Source organism: Triticum urartu, chromosome 3A (assembly GCF_056163025.1).
Source record: "Triticum urartu cultivar PI428250 chromosome 3A, HENAU_Tu73, whole genome shotgun sequence".
Taxonomy (NCBI): Eukaryota; Viridiplantae; Streptophyta; class Magnoliopsida; order Poales; family Poaceae; genus Triticum; species Triticum urartu.
The window spans coordinates 332,593,814-332,610,087 of NC_141875.1; the positions used below are offsets into that span (position 1 = coordinate 332,593,814).

The following is a 16,274-nucleotide window of genomic DNA, read 5'->3' on the forward strand; positions in this document are numbered from 1 at the left end:
AAATTTGTGCATGTACACACCTGTTAGTATCAATTTGATGGCATCCAAACATTGCCGCTATGCTGTTGAAATTATATTTAGCTTCCTCATAAAATGTTCAATTTGTTATTTATAGTACATGACTAAGAACTTGTAGCAACGTTGCAGTTAGTTATAGCTTGTGATGTTTCTGAATTTGGTTATTATCTTAGTAGAAATTAATTTATTTGCACATTGATCTTTTTGATAAGATATTCATAATTAACGTGTTTGTTCAGTTTTTCAAAATATGTATGTGGTGATTTTCTATGTTGCTAGAAACCCATTTTCCTACAATTGTTATTGATTTAGTTTTAAATATTATAGGATGAACGTAAGTGTTCTTATCTGAAGTGGGTTGATCAAGAGTGGCTACAGTATTTGAAGATGTGCTAGCAAAGTTCTGAGCATGTATGAGGAAGAGATCAGAGATAGGCTTAGAGGAAATGTTGTCAATGCTGAAGAATATTTCAAGATACGGGAAAAAAGAGAAAGATGGAGAATGAGTTCAGATTTTATTAAATTAGACTTTGCTAAGATGGTGCTGGCGAAGGAGGAGGCACTTTCACAGTTGGCCAGTGCAAAACAGGTTCTTACTGAACTGAAAGTAGAGGTGGAGAAGACGAACTTGGCTGATCATGCATCAGTCGATTAGGGAAATGAATATATTGTTCTAATATTGTGCTTATGAAGATGAACTAGCTATATGTTGTATTGTGTTGTTTTCGCTTAGCTATGGTATTGTGATGTTAAAATATATTTATGTGCTTAATGTGAAATTGGTAAACAGATGTTCGATATGAAATGTGAATTTGCTTAATACTGGAATTATTAATAGTAAACTAATAAACCTGCTAAATGGATCGTGGAACTTTGCAAACGGTTCTACCAGTAAAAGGGTGTGTGATGGATAGCCCAGTGTCATACATTTTTCTTCATCGAATCATGTGTGATATACTTGAATAAAGCAAACGGTTAACGGAGGCAGAGCGTGTGTGATCGTTACACCTATCACACACGAGGCTATACAGAAAACTGTTTGTGATGTAGATACAAACGTAAACGTTTATCTGGGATGTACTGTGTGGGATGTGTAGACGAACAGAAACGTTTCTCTGGAATTCGATGTGTGGGATGTACATACAAACAGAAACATTTGTCCAGGATTCACTGTGTGGGATGTACATACGAATGAAAACGTTTGTGTGGGATGTACTTACGAACGTAAGCGACTGGGCCTATATAATTGTATGCGACGGCTAGCCCGATCGCACACGACCTTATTTTTCCCAGCATGTGTGACCGGAGGACCTATTCCAGACGGTTTCTAGATCATGTGGGAAGGTCCCCCTATTGCATTCACAGACAAGGCGATGGTTTAAAACTCCGCCGCGGAAAGGGGTTAAAAACCGTTTGTATAGCAGCTCGCTGTATCAGTGATAGTTGAAATTCAGAAAGTATGATTGTCTACTCGGCTTGATAATGACTATGTTGCTTGGGCACCCAAAAAACATCGGCGCGTTTACGGTCAGAAGGGCGTACATGTTAGTTAGTGATAAAATATCAAATGCTAGAAAGTCTTCGGCAAGCTCTCGACCCGCTGGAACTGACGAAGGGTGGAAATTTATATGGCATAGTTTAGCTCCCCAAAAGTTCAATCTTTTGCTTGGCGGCTGGCCACTGATTTGCTAACTAATTGGACAAATAAGGTCATGAGAAATCTAGAGATCACTGCAATGTGTCCTGTATGTGGAAGTGAAGAGGAAGACTCATTCCATGTTTTCTGTACCCACAACCATGTCATGCTCATGTGGATAGCTATGACGAAGGAATGGACTTTGTCGATACGTTCACATATAAAACCGGTCAGGCGAGACTGGTTTCTACATCATTTGTCTGAGTTGTAGGATGATGAATGCGTTCGTATTATGATGCTATTTTGAAGGTTTTGGTATGTGCGAAATGAGGTACTACACTCTAAACAACCACCTCAAGCGGATGTTTTTGTCAGATTCTTCGCTAGTTATTTGTCCTTCTTAATATCCCTTCAATCTAATTCAAATGTGGATCCAATAAAAAGAAAGATGATAGCTGTTTTCAATCAGATGTCGATGTCGAAGCAAACCACATGCAATATGAAGGAATCTGGTGTTGTTTGTTCTTAGACTAGACTGATAGAGGGCAAAGTCAAGCTAAATACCAATGCCTCGGTCTTAGGTGATGTATGCTGGAATAGGTATGATACTAAGAGACCATGAAGGACCCATCATATTTAGCTCTTACAAATACATATAATCATTCCATGATGTTTTGGAAACCGCTTCTTGCATTGAAGAAAGAATTTCGTTGGTGGGAATAAGCCTAAGTATGCTTTTATTATTAGAGAGATTATTAGTAGTATGGATGAGAGGAGTTCCTGCATTGCTCATATTTGTCCAAGCTATAATAATGTTAGTCAAGTCTTGGTTAATTTTGGTAGGATGCAACGCCGAACTATGGTTTGTCTAGGCTCTGGTATAGAAGAGGTCTTGAACTTGTGGGACGAGATTGTAACACTTAAGTCTGAGTAATGCAAGCATTTATTTCGCAAAAAAGAAAGAGTGAAATCAACTTTCAGTTGACTGAAAATCAGTAAAAGCGTTTTTTTAAAAACTGGGCCGATATAGATAGACAATGTACAGTAAAGTGCCGCTGTTGGCCTAGTTGCGAAATTAGAGCATTACTAGTAGAACCCTCAAACTCTCAAACTCTCACTAGCGTTTTAAGGGTCCAAAAATGATTTTTTTGTGCACTTTTACGGGTTGAAAAACAGGGGTAAAGATTAGAACCCTCAAACCCAACCCTTATAACGAAATATTCCCCATAAACGACGTTGTCGTTGCGCGCGGGAGGTCGACGGGGCGGCCGCCGGCGACGGGGGCGACTAGTAGCGGTGGCCGCGGGCGTGGACGCGGGAGTTAGGAGGATTTTTCCCTCCCGCGCGAGCATAACCGCCAAATGAGGGTTGGGGTAGGTTTTGCTCCCCAACCCTTACTTTTGAGGGAGAGGATTTGAGGGTTGGACCTTTAAATTTTTTTGAGGGTTTGAGGGTTAAGGGGTTCTAGTCTACGGCTTTTTTTTCGACGAAAACTGTAAAAAAGCAGTTTTTTTTAGAGGTTTGAGGGTTTGAGGGCTCTACTAGTAATGCTCTTAGCCCATGTTGGAGCACGGAGTTCGTCTTGGACTCGTGGCTATTCAGTCTATCCCCAGTGTTCCTCCCCTTCCCCGCCGCACCCAGTTGCCTTGTTGCTTTCTCCTTCTCCAAGTAATCTCAGTTTCCACAGCTCCGCCGCGCCGCCGATTCGCCAGCCATGCCGACTAGGCTCTGGTATAGAAGAGGTCTTGAATTTGTGGGACGAGATTGTAACACTTAAGTCTGAGTAATGCAAACATTTATTTCGCAAAAAAGAGAGTGAAATCAAATTTCAGTTGACTGAAAATCAGTAACAGCGTTTTTTTAAAAACCGGGCCGATATAGATAGACAATGTACAGTAAAGTGCCGCTGTTGGCCTAGTTGCGAAATTAGAGCACTACTAGTAGAACCCTCAAACTCTCAAACCCTCACTAGCGTTTTAAGGGTCCAAAAATAATTTTTTTATGCACTTTTACGGGTTGAAAAATATGGGTAAAGATTAGAATCCTCAAACCCAACCCTTATAACGGAATATTCCACATGAACGACGTTGTCGTTGCGCGCGGGAGGTCGACGGGGCGGCCGCCGGCGACGGGGGCGACTAGTAGCGGCGGTCGCGGGCGTGGACACGGGAGTTGGGAGGATTTTTCCCTAACCGCCAAATGAGGGTTGAGGTAGGTTTTGCTCCCCAACCCTTACTTTTGAGGATTGGGAGAGGGTTTGAGGGTTTGAGGGTTTGGACCTTTAAATTTTTTTGAGGGTTTGAGGGTTAAGGGGTTCTAGTCTACGGTTTTTTTTCCGACGAAAATTATAAAAAAACAGTTATTTTTAAAGGTTTGAGGGTTTGAAGACTCTACTAATAAATAATGCTCTTAGCCCACGTTGAAGCACGGAGTTCGTCTTGGACTCGTGACTATTCAGTCTATCCCCAGTGTTCCTCCTCTCCCCGCCGCACCCAGTTGCCTTGTTGCTTTCTCCTTCTCCAAGTAATCTCAGTTTCCACAGCTCCGCCGCGCCGCCGATTCGCCAGCCATGCCGACGGGTGAGTTCCGCCCCCCCCCCCCCCCCCCCCCCCCTTCCTTCCTCCGGTCCCTCAGTTCCTCAACGAAGCATCGATCCGATCGTCGCACCGCGCCTGCGCGCATTTCCCTTTCCTTTTTGTCTGCCCTCTTGCGTCCTTTCCAGGGCTTGGGCTTGCACGGATAGATCTGCCTTCCGGCGTAGGTAGGTCGGGATCACCGACCAGCCTTAGTAGTGGATTCGAGGTGATTACACTTATGAATTTAGGGTTTAGGTTTAACCGCCTAGATTTGGGCCTGCTACTGCATGTCTAGTCTACTCGTGTTATTCTTCCAGCATATGTGCTGATTGGAATACCAAGCCTCAGTTCGGTGGTGTTGTGATTATCCAATATTATATGTATGCGTGTGGTGGCGGATCCAGTATTTCGTAAGTGGCTGTAATTTTTCATAGAAAAGTTAAGATTTACAATAGCCAAGGTCCAAGAAAGAGCCTGGCAATCGCGAGCCCTGAGTCCTCACACTCCAATGGGAAAAAAAAATCCTCAGCAGTTTGTGGAGGCAAGAAAAAGAGCCGTGATTGCGGAGGCAAAGAAGGAAACAATAATTAATAGCAGCTTGCAGTGGGGTTAATTCATTTTCATCAATAAAACATCTACTCCTGATTCAAGGCTCATAATTTTATTTTCTCTGTAAGATTACATGACTAGTAGACAATAATAAGCAAGAATGCACTGGAGTAAAATGCTGTAGAATTGGATAGATGGAGAGTATTGCCACTGGAAGCAAGAAGGACGGGAGTGGAGGGCACCAGAACAGTCTGTAGGAAGGGATTTATCTGTGGATTATCCCCTGTGTGCACCAACATCTAATGACATGTAGTATGAGCTATGTTGGAATTCGCCCACGGATCGATTACATCAAAGTAGAAGAACACACGCGCACAAAAAACTTGTAGCCAAGGGCCAGCATCACGCCCTTTATTTCTCTTTTTTTTTCTCCACGTTACAATTTTATGCGGCCTTACGTGTATATATATACACACGCAAGGCCATGAACCCACAAAGCAACCTAAACCTATACAGACTAGACACGGCTAACCAAACCTACTAGTAATAGGACTATACTCTTTCCTAATCGGTAGTCTAAACCGGACTAGTAATTTCCTAGCATGACACAACACGTGTCCAACTCAAACTTAGCTAGCTAACACACGTACGTTGTCCAAGCCAATTAGCAAACACACTAATTAACCTGCTTAGACTCAACTGCTAATTCACGCAGGACTCTTACCACAAGATTACCTAACAAGCTATATGATGTGTAGAGGGTGGATGTAGTATAGGGTTATGTCAAGTCCTGGACCCAAACCACTTAAATGTATTTTGATCTAGTCTCCGAAAGCAGACAACTGAGCTCCATCTGTGCTTTTCTTGCATAATGGCACACTGCATACATGTGATACTGTTGTGATCTGGCAGACTGTTAATAAATTTTATGACATAAGAAATCTGGTGCCAGTAGCAGTTAATTAGGCATGATGTTTCTACTATGCAGCTTTGTATTCTGTTTCTAATGTTAATAAAGTATTAGCCTGATGGCAGTAGGGTCAGACGGTTTGGTTAATTGAGCAGCTTGCATGACCACCTCAGCTTTTGGCTTCCAGTGTTCATCTTGTACTGCTGTCACCACCAACATCAGAACATATATATCGATTGCTCTTCTATGTCATTTTATATTATTTTAGTATTTACTGTTGGCAATTGTACTTCAAAGTTCATTTTAACTATTATTAAAAGCATTGGCTGGTGGCATAACATAAGTACATTCACGTTGAAACAACTTGTTTTCTTACCATGACTAATACTTTAGAAATGCTTCCCAGTATGCATAAAATGGCAGAAGCAGGTCTTTCCAGGCATAGAGATTGATACTAGCCAGCCGCCTATGGTTTTCAAGACCCAGTTGTACACACTGACTGGTGTACCCCCTGAACGGCAAAAAATTATGTTTAAGGGTGGAATATTGAAGGTAACATATTTTGGTGATACAATATCTAGGATATTAGACCGAATTGATTGTCATTGTTTTTGACATATTTAAACATATTTAACATGTCTGTAACCACCAAATGCTCTCCGTACGATGCAGGATGACACAGATTGGTCTACTTTGGGACTTAAAGATGTGAGAAGCTCAACTTATCTTCCATGCGCAGTTTTATTTTACTGGACCCTACTACTTTATTACATTCAACGACACTCTTTACATTGGAGTATCAAAATGCACTACGCAGGGTCAAAAGTTGATGATGATAGGTACGGCTGATGAAATTGTGAAAGCTCCAGAGAAAGGCCCCGTGTTTGTTGAAGATTTACCAGAAGAAGAGCAAGCGGCTGCATTGGTGTGTATGGCCTTCTTGTTCTATGCGTATATGCGATGTTGTTTTTTAGGCCTTAATCTGTACCTTTTAAGTTACTAATTCGAGTCATAATCAACTTTGTCTTTACAACATATGTCTGCACTCTGCAGGTACTCTTTCATGTATTAGAAATAGATCAAACTACCCCTTGCAAAAAAGTAAGAAAGAAAAGAAATAGATCAAATTACGGTGTTTAGTAAATACTGTTACGTTTCCTGCTAGCCATGGAGACGCATTAGTTGGAACACATGCTCCAACTTGTGGATCGGATTGGACACTTGCGCTAAATATGAATTTATCTTTCTTGAACTTTCTCGGATTTCACCTCTAGCCTACCCCAACTTGTTTGCGACTAAAGGCTTTGTTTTTGTTGTTGTTGTTGAACCTTCTTGGATAGCTTGTTTAATGTAACTAAGTTGCTGATCATGAACCAATAATATTTTTTTGGATAGCCAGTTTAACGTAACTAAGATGCTGATCATGAACCAATATAATCAGTCTCAACAGGGAGTGGTATGATATGCAGCCAAGTATAACTTCTATAGTTCTGTATGAAATCATTTGTATATAGAACATGATAGGTTTGATGTCAAAAGTTGGCATCCAAAATTTGGCAAATGCCAAATATTGGCTAGCAATTGGTTGGTTACCAATTTTTCTTGCCAGGTTCACAAGAAGTTGCCAAATTTTTATAATATTTTGATTTTGCCAAATGTTGGCATCAAACCAATCAGATATTATCTCTTGACTTTAGCTCCAGCGTGGTGGTTTGGTTTTGGGTGTTATCTATCTATGCTACAAGTAAGGTTGTTCTTGTGACTTCCAGGGGCACAGTGCTGGTCTCTATAACTTGGGGAATACATGTTACATGAATTCCACTCTGCAGTGTCTGCATTCTGTTCCAGAGCTTAAGTCAGCATTACTGAGGTTTCATTCCCCCACCCATCCCTCCAAACCTGGTATCACTGACTTTGACTATATGTTGTTTGTTCTTGGTGATCTCATTGTCTTTTGCTCATGCAGTTATTCAGATAATGTGAGGGGCAATGGGGTGGATCAAGCATCCCATAGTTTAACAGTTGCAACTCGTAATACTTTCGGAGAGCTTGATCAAAGCGTTCGACCAGTTGCACCTCTGCATTTCTTACAGGTCAGACATCAGTTCTGCCCTCACATCTCAAGCCAGTGAAATCCTTCCTAAGTTTCTGTGAGCACAGGGGTTCCTTATGTTAGTAGTCTGTTTTATGGTATCATGGTATCTTATAAATTAGATTAAGAATACTACTCATTTTGATGGTTTTCTGTATGCATGTGTTAGGTCAAAACATTTAAAACTTTAAGCATTATCATGTATAAACGTACCATGATTTTATCTGTAGAGGACTTTACAGTGTTATGTGGTCAAAGTCTCGTACTGAAGACCAGAAAACTTCAAACAAGTACTTACAATTTAAACAGGAGAAATTGGATTTTTTTGGGTTCAGTATGTATTTTGAATTTTTATTGTATGAGATGAAAAATGCAGTATAGCAAAAATCGTACATTTCCAATACAAAATTTGCTGCTTATATTGTTTAAAAAATGCGCTAAGTATAGTTTTAAGTGTTCTTGATCCGAGTGCATAAGGCAATGTAATTGTAGGTCTAGTTGCATTTGGGTGGATGGAAGTTTCGAGGGGGTCCTTTATTGTTAGAGGAACAACCCGCAATTTCAGTCTGGAACATGTATATTAGATATTTGCAAGCTGAAGTCCTTAAAAGAGCCTTTAGGATTTTAGGTAAAAAGGATCCTAGGCATTGCTTTGCAGTTTGACTTTTTTTTATCCCTAAAGCAAGATTTACGATCCGACGAGTCATTCCAAGGTTGAGACTCATAGACTAATTGTGACTAGTTTAGAGTACTGCTGAACAAGTCGACATGATACTGTAGTACACAACTTACAGTAATCAATTACTAAAACCTAGTATCCATTAAAAATTGAACTAGTATACAATGTAAATTGAATACATTGGAGCGTCAATTTGCCCTGCAGATCAGGCCAGAAAGCGCATTTCCATGCTGGGCCCTTGCTCCTAGTTAGCTTCTTCGCAGGATGCTTCGGTGGATCGTAATGCTCATCGGCGTGAGCTGTAGCTGCTGATGAACACACTACTTGAGATATCTCTGGCGGGGTAGACATTGTAGCTCAGACCTAAGGATCTTGAAATTGAAACAAGCAAAACGGAAATCAGAAAGAGGGCCGGGGAGAAAATGGAATCTAAGAAGAAGGGAAGGAGAGAAGGGAGAAATTAATTGGCAGAAGAGTGCTTGCTTGCTTGCTGCAGCCCGGCGGAGGTGCAGATCCAGGAGTAGAACCAGCAGAGGGAGACCGGAGGGGTGGATCCAGGAGAGGAGAAGAACCAACAAAGGGAGAGCGGAGGGGCGGATCCAGGGGAGAGCAGAACCAGTGGAGGGAGAGCGGAAGGGCGGATCCAGGGGAGGGGCAGAACCAGCGGAGGGAGAGGGTTGCAATGCTCCCGCCGGTGGTGGCGGCATCGTCCCAGGTCTGGAGCGAGCCTGAAACCTAGCTCTCCATTTTTCTCTCCATCGGGCTGCGGGCTGGGCTGCAGGCTCACTTATCCCCTCCCAAATTCGAGTCAAACGACTTAAAGAGCACGACAAGTCTAGACTATTCTACGACTAGTTTATCGACCGCCCGACACGAAAATCCTAGTCGATAATGACATTGAGACTCCTAGATCAGTCCCTCGACTACTAGTCAAGACTAGTCCTTCGACTCGTAATCATTGTTGCCCTAATGTTGAAACTAAAAGGAACATTTGTACCTAAATGAAATTTGTCGCCAGTCAATACTTATATATTCACACTAAGAGTTCTAATTGTGCAGTACTAGAAAGACTAATTTCATACATTCAACTAAAAATGAAACTTCCATTTTTTTCCCTAACTGATTCACAGTAGAAATGATTAATATGTGTTGTTTCTTACCTGTTCTCCTTTGTGTGCTTGATTTTGATTTACTGTTGTAAAACAATTTTTTACAATTAACCGCACATAAATTAGGTTGCATGTACTCCCTCGGTTCCAAGATACAGTGCATATAGATTTTTCTCTATAAACTTGGTTGAAGTTCATGAAGTTTGACTTTTGAAAAAAAATATGCGTACTACTTTATGAATGGAGGGAGTATTTGACAAATTGAATGCATATCAATGATAATTATTTAGTTCGTTAACTTGCAATCCAGAATTCCAGGGTCTAAATTTATTTTATCTAACTTCATGCAGATGCTGCGGAAAAAATACCCCCAATTTGCTCAACAGCAAAATAATGTTTACATGCAGCAGGTTCCTTCTGTTTGCCTATGATTAAGATATACTAGCTTGTCTACTGTTGAATTTATATGCTGAGATCACATGGCTTACTTGCAGGACGCAGAGGAGTGCTGGACACAGCTGATCTATACGCTTTCTCAAACACTTACATCAGAAGCAAGGTAACTTGCGTGGTTTTGTCCAAAATCTCGCTTCTGGTCACTCCTAACACTTGTTGTATCATCATCATTTTTTTAATAGTTTTGTACTCCCTCCGTTCCTAAATATTTGTCTTTTTAGAGATTTCAAATGGACTACCACATACGGATGTATATAGACATATTTTAGAGTGTAGATTTACTCATTTTGCTCCGTATGTAGTCACTAGTTGAAATCTCTAGAAAGACAAATATTTAGGAACGGAGGGAGTATTTTGGATAGCCATGCACAACGCAGCTTGTGGACCTATATTCATTCCATCTTCCCTTCCCTTGGGGTCATCCCCTTTGAGCAGCACCTTAGCTTTACTGGCATTTACTTGTGGTGTTCATGGCTGGCAATTCAATTTAATAACACTTTTTGGCTTCTTTGGCAGTGAACCTACTGCTGCTCAGATGAAGGAACTTTTCGGGATTGATCTTGTGAGCAGGTTCTCTTGTCCTCCCTCTTATATCTGTTTTTATGCCTCTATATGTTCGTTTTGTTTTCTCGAACCTATGTGTTCGTTTTCTTGTAGGGATTTGTCATCAACTTGATACTGACACTGCTGTATTTTCACTTGCGTTGTACAGTGCATAGAGATAGTCGGTTGGCTATTGCTGATAACACTAGTTTTATGCATCTATTAAAAAAAACTACATCTCTCCTGCATTTCTAGGACACCAAAGGATATAGAGCATTAGAGCGGCAGTCCCCTGTAAAAATTGATGACACAACATCTCACAAGCAGACGTAGCTTATTTTGATATTTCCAGTACTTCATGTACGAAGGATCATGTGTTATTTCAAATAAGGCAGCTAGATTACTCATCTAAATAAAAGGCAGGTATTCATGTACTGCTATTTGTGTATGATGACCTTTATTTGCAGGGTACACTGTGCAGAAAGTGGTGAGGAGAGTTCAGAGTCAGAGTCAGTTTATTCTCTGAAGTGCCATATATCTCATGATGTAAACCACCTTCATGAAGGACTGAAGCATGTAAGTATCATCCCACTTGTTAGTTAAGTGTTCTTTTTTTTTTTGTTATCACAGGTAGTTGTTAGTTGTGCTGATAGGATAATTCTTTTTCTGTCGTTTTACATATCTCATATTTCTATGCCTTTAGTGTTTTGTTAACTATCCATGTATTCTTTCTACAGGGTTTGAAGACAGAACTTGAGAAGGTTTCCCCATCACTGGGCTGGACTGCTATTTACACAAGAGAGTCGAGAATAAATGAGTTGCCTAGGCAAGAGCATAATTCCCATTCATCATTTTTCTCACCTTAGTCAGAGATAACATGTATGTATATTCTCTCTTCAGGTACTTGACTGTGCAGTTTGTTCGTTTCTTTTGGAAAAGGGAGTCAAACCAAAAGGCGAAGATTTTACGTGTATGTTTGTGTCTTTTGTTCTCTTTTCCTTGACAAACTTGCCTTTGTGGAACATTAAGAGTGCATTTTGATACTGCAATGGGAGATCCTGCGCCCAACCTTTTGATCAACATACCTTTTAATGCATGTTTCTGTTCTTGCCAGAAAGTGGATTACCCTCTGGAGCTTGATGTCTATGACTTCTGCTCGGATGAGCTGAAACTAAAACTTCAAACTCCTCGACAGGTAGCTCTCTGTTCATTGTTCAAATTTTAATTTGCGAGCTCTGCTATTGTTTTGATTGGGACATTCAATTTGCATGTGAAGGTGCTGAGAGATGCAGAAAGTGCCAAGTTTGGTTTGAAAGTAGAGGTGAAAACAAGCAGCTCACAGAATATCGAGGTAACGATGTTTCTGCTAACCAGACTATCATTGGATTTGGACCACATGGCCTGTTTATCATTTAGAACTCTTAAGAAATGATAATTCGATTAATCTTTTGTGCAACTGGCAAATGCTAGTTAGGCATTTTTATTTTTACTTTCAGTCCCTGCTATAACTATTGATGGTTTAGTACATTTCATTTCAGGGGTCATCAACTAGTGCTGGGGAATCATCCAGCATGGACATTGACAAAGGCAAGTGATTGGTTCACGATATTATTTAGCAAAGTTGCTCACATGTAGCAATAGTGGTGCTTTGTTCTCTAATTATCTAACTTAAGTAGGCTTCTAGTGTCCATATTTTTGATATGTGCATTCACAAACAGCAACTTCTCAGAATACTCTCCCTACCAGTGAGATCAAACTCACTACCAATGGTGACTAAGTTGCCTAAAACTAAGAGATGTGTTCTTGTTTATATGCAGCTGATTCTTCTGTGCCAAAGAAACAATTAACTGGCATCTATGATCTAATTGCTGTCTTGACACACAAGGGAAGAAGTGCAGATTCTGGCCACTACGTTGGCTGGGTTAAGCAAGATGATGGTCAGATCAGCTAGTGCTACACATAATCAAATGCTCTCTGGCCTTGCAAATATATTGATAATTTCTTGTTGCCATTCAGGAAAATGGATTGAGTTTGATGACGACAACCCAAGCATACGGAAGGAGGAAGAGATTTTGAAACTATCTGGTGGAGGTAAGCAGCTATTTAGTTGAAAGAATGTCGGCTTAAATATGTACCATTAATTGTTTCTAAACAGGCTAATATTTCTTAACAGGCGATTGGCACATGGCATATATCTGCCTTTACAAAGCTCGTGTTATCTGAACCTGAGTTGATAAATTGTCAGCCGAATTTGCTTTATATTTCTGAAGTTGTGTGCATACCTTGCCTGTTTTGTGTGCCACATGAGCGGATGTATTAAAGTATTGATGAATTTTCCAGTTTGGTTCAAATGAAGTGATCAGTGTCCATTCTGATGTTCCTTATCTACTACAGTAGAATATTTATCAGCACTCAACAAATATGGAGAAAGATTTGTTTGATTTTTTGTTTAAACATCATTTATTTCCTGGAATATTGTGTTGATATATTATGTTGCAACGGGGCACGTGGCTTTTGTTTCTCCGTGATGGGGTAATTTACTGGGGTAATTTACTTGAGTAGCGTAACACCTGATCGTCGCTATGAAACTGTAAAGCTTGGTCGCTGGCTTAGGAAGGTGCCAAAAATACGTTGTCCTATTTTGAATCAGGAGAAGAATAAAATTCATTAGAACAATTTTTAAAAAATTCTTAAAATAAGCAAAAATTATAACGGAAGATAGTAGTAGGTTATTCTCAAGACAACTTTTTGAATGTTGAAATATATAAGAATAGACTTGTTATGTGTTTGTTGTTAGCGTGAAAACGAGAAGTGATTGATTGAATGAATCAGTCTGTTCTTTCCATTGATCAATTGGGTATATATACAAGTAGAGGGGTGCCTCAAGAGAGCACCGACGAAGGAAGAGGCACCCATACCGGACACAGGCGTCCGTACAGGGGAAGGGAGGCGTCTGTACGACGCTTTGGACAAAATAACCTATTTCTAACACTCCCTCTTGTACAATGCCGTCTTGTATTAGTAATCATCAATCTTCGGAAAGTCCAATGTTTATAATTGATATCTTGTATAACTCCTCCAAAAACCCCGTGGGAAAAATATGAGGAGAATAGTGCAGATATGTTGCTAAAACTCTTTTAAACCTAGTGGAAAAAATAAGGAGAAAATGATACAATATATAATGATTATTTTCTCCTTGATAACTCATATGAGAAAAACTTTTAAAGAAGGAGAAAAACTCGTTGATGAGTTTGGAGAACAATATATATGCTCGATATACTTTAATTTAAAATCCCTATTGGGGAATGTTGAAAGTATTGCATATATCACCTCATTAAAACCTTTTATAAGAGACTTCGAGAGAAAGCTCATAAGGAAAAAGAGTGTGATCTGATATGTCATTGAAAACTCCTTTAAAACCCAGTGGGAAAAATATAATGAGAAATGGTATGACATACTCCCTCCATTCCTAAATATAGGGTGTATAGTTTTTGGCATGAAAATTAAAGAATGCACGTGGAGTGAAAATTTCACAAGTTTTGGACGAGATTACACCTGACTAATTGACATGAGAAAATAGAGGAGTTTGCCTAATATAAGTAAATGTAATCAAATCCCTAAAAAAATTATTCAAACGAGTGGTGCAATGCAAGACACCTTATATTTCAAACTTTTTTTAAAAAATTTATACACATTATATCAAGGAACGGAGGGAGTATGATGGTAATTGTCTCTTTGATAACTTATATGAGAAAACCTTGAAAGAACAAAACTCAATTAGTAAGTTTAGAGGACAATTAATATGCCTTGTATACATCCGTTAAAAACCCCGGTGGGGAAAAAACAGAAGGTATGACATATATTCTTGTGTTGATATTACCTCATTAAAAATCTTGATGAGAACCATGAGAGTAAACTCATAAAGGAAAAAAGAGTATAATACAATGTTTGGATAGGTTATATTTTAGGAAGGGACTCCCCCTGTTCCATGCAATTTGGTGCAATACGCTTAGTGATATTGCTTATTATATAACCCGTTTGCATCTAAGCAACACAAGTATTATTTTCGTTGTGGATAATAGTTGGTGATTCGATAAAACCAATTCCACATGAATGTTGTATGTGGTTTATCCTTCTGTAAAGCAACATATATTAATATGAGGTCATGTGTTTCAGAATGATTGGTAGATCTAGCCACTAAGGTCTATTTTAAAGACTTCTATAGGATGGCCATCACATCAAGTGAGTACACGACGTGTGTCTACGATCTGACATAGTGGGGATCTGATCAATTTATCCGATGATATTGGTGTCCATATTTAACTGGAAAATTAGGACAAGGTGTTTGATGCATGCCTTGGAGATATCGAAAGATATTCTCGATGTTGGGGAACGTAGTAATTTCAAAAAAATTCCTACGCACACGCAAGATCATGGTGATGCATAGCAACGAGAGGGGAGAGTGTGATCTACGTACCCTTGTAGATCGACAACGGAAGCGTTTGGTTGATGTAGTCGTACGTCTCCACGGCTCGACCGATCAAGCACCGAAACTACGGCACCTCCGAGTTCTAGCACACGTTCAGCTCGATGACGATCCCCGGACTCCGATCCAGCAAAGTGTCGGGGAAGAGTTCCGTCAGCACGACGGCGTGGTGACGATCTTGATGTACTACTGTCGCAGGGCTTCGCCTAAGCACCGCTACAATATTATCGAGGACTATGGTGGAAGGGGGCGCCGCACACGGCTAAGAATATGATCACGTGGATCAACTTGTGTCTCTTGGGGTGCCCCTGCCTCCGTATATAAAGGTTCAAGAGGGGGAGGCCGGCCACCATAGGGCGCGCCAGGAGGAGTCCTACTCCCTCCGGGAGTAGGACTTCTCCCCCAATCCTAGTTGGAATAGGATTCGTGAGGTGGGAATGGAGAGAGAGAGAGAAGGAGGGGGGCGCCGGCCCCCTCTCTCCTTGTCCTATTCGGACTAGGGGGGAGGGGCGCCGGCCCAGCCCTGGCCACCTCTCCTCTTCTTCCACTAAGGCCCATTAAGGCCCATGTACCTCCCGGGGGGTTCCAGTAACCTCCCGGTACTCCGGTAAAATCCCGATTTCATCCGGAACACTTCCGATATCCAAATATAGGCTTTCAATATATCAATCTTTATGTCTCGACCATTTCGAGACTCCTCGTCATGTCCATGATCACATCCGGAACTCCGAACAACCTTCGGTACATCAAAATGCATAAACTCATAATATAACTGTCATCGTAACCTTAAGCGTGCAGACCCTACGGGTTCGAGAACAATGTAGACATGACCGAGACACGTCTCCGGTCAATAACCAATAGCGGGACCTAGATGCCCATATTGGTTCCTACATATTCTACGAAGATCTTTTATCGGTCAGACCGCATAACAACATACGTTGTTCCCTTTGTCATCGGTATGTTACTTGCCCAAGATTCGATCGTCGGTATCCAATACCTAGTTCAATCTCATTACCGGCAAGTCTCTTTACTCGTTCCGTAATACATCATCCCGCAACTAACTCATTAGTTGCAATGCTTGCAAGGCTTAAGTGATGTGCATTACCGAGAGGGCCCAGAGATACCTCTCCGACGATCGGAGTGACAAATCCTAATCTCGAAATACGTCAACCCAACATGTACCTTTGAAGACACCTGTAGAGCACCTTTATAATCACCCA

General features: G+C 40.7%; 1 protein-coding gene across 1 annotated transcript; it reads left to right on the top strand.

Moving 5' to 3' along the window:
- The first annotated feature begins 4,063 nt into the window (after nucleotides 1-4,063).
- LOC125531179 (ubiquitin carboxyl-terminal hydrolase 6) lies at nucleotides 4,064-13,041 on the top strand. The gene is made up of 18 exons (XM_087547023.1): nucleotides 4,064-4,233; nucleotides 6,096-6,241; nucleotides 6,362-6,397; nucleotides 6,507-6,614; nucleotides 7,459-7,559; nucleotides 7,656-7,782; nucleotides 9,920-9,979; nucleotides 10,064-10,128; nucleotides 10,542-10,595; nucleotides 11,036-11,144; nucleotides 11,306-11,394; nucleotides 11,469-11,538; nucleotides 11,683-11,763; nucleotides 11,845-11,919; nucleotides 12,107-12,155; nucleotides 12,386-12,505; nucleotides 12,585-12,659; nucleotides 12,742-13,041. Exons 1-18 carry the CDS (start codon nucleotides 4,224-4,226, stop codon nucleotides 12,789-12,791), a joined length of 1,425 nt encoding a protein of 474 aa, XP_087403149.1. The 5' UTR covers nucleotides 4,064-4,223; the 3' UTR covers nucleotides 12,792-13,041.
- The last annotated feature ends 3,233 nt before the right edge of the window (nucleotides 13,042-16,274 follow it).

What these genes read in the sequence shown, in the direction of transcription:
- LOC125531179 (XM_087547023.1), top strand. An exon ending in AAGAGCAAGCGGCTGCATTG is followed by an intron (nt 6,615 to 7,458) that starts GTGTGTATGGCC and finishes TGTGACTTCCAG; the next exon opens with GGGCACAGTGCTGGTCTCTA. An exon ending in CACCTCTGCATTTCTTACAG is followed by an intron (nt 7,783 to 9,919) that starts GTCAGACATCAG and finishes AACTTCATGCAG; the next exon opens with ATGCTGCGGAAAAAATACCC.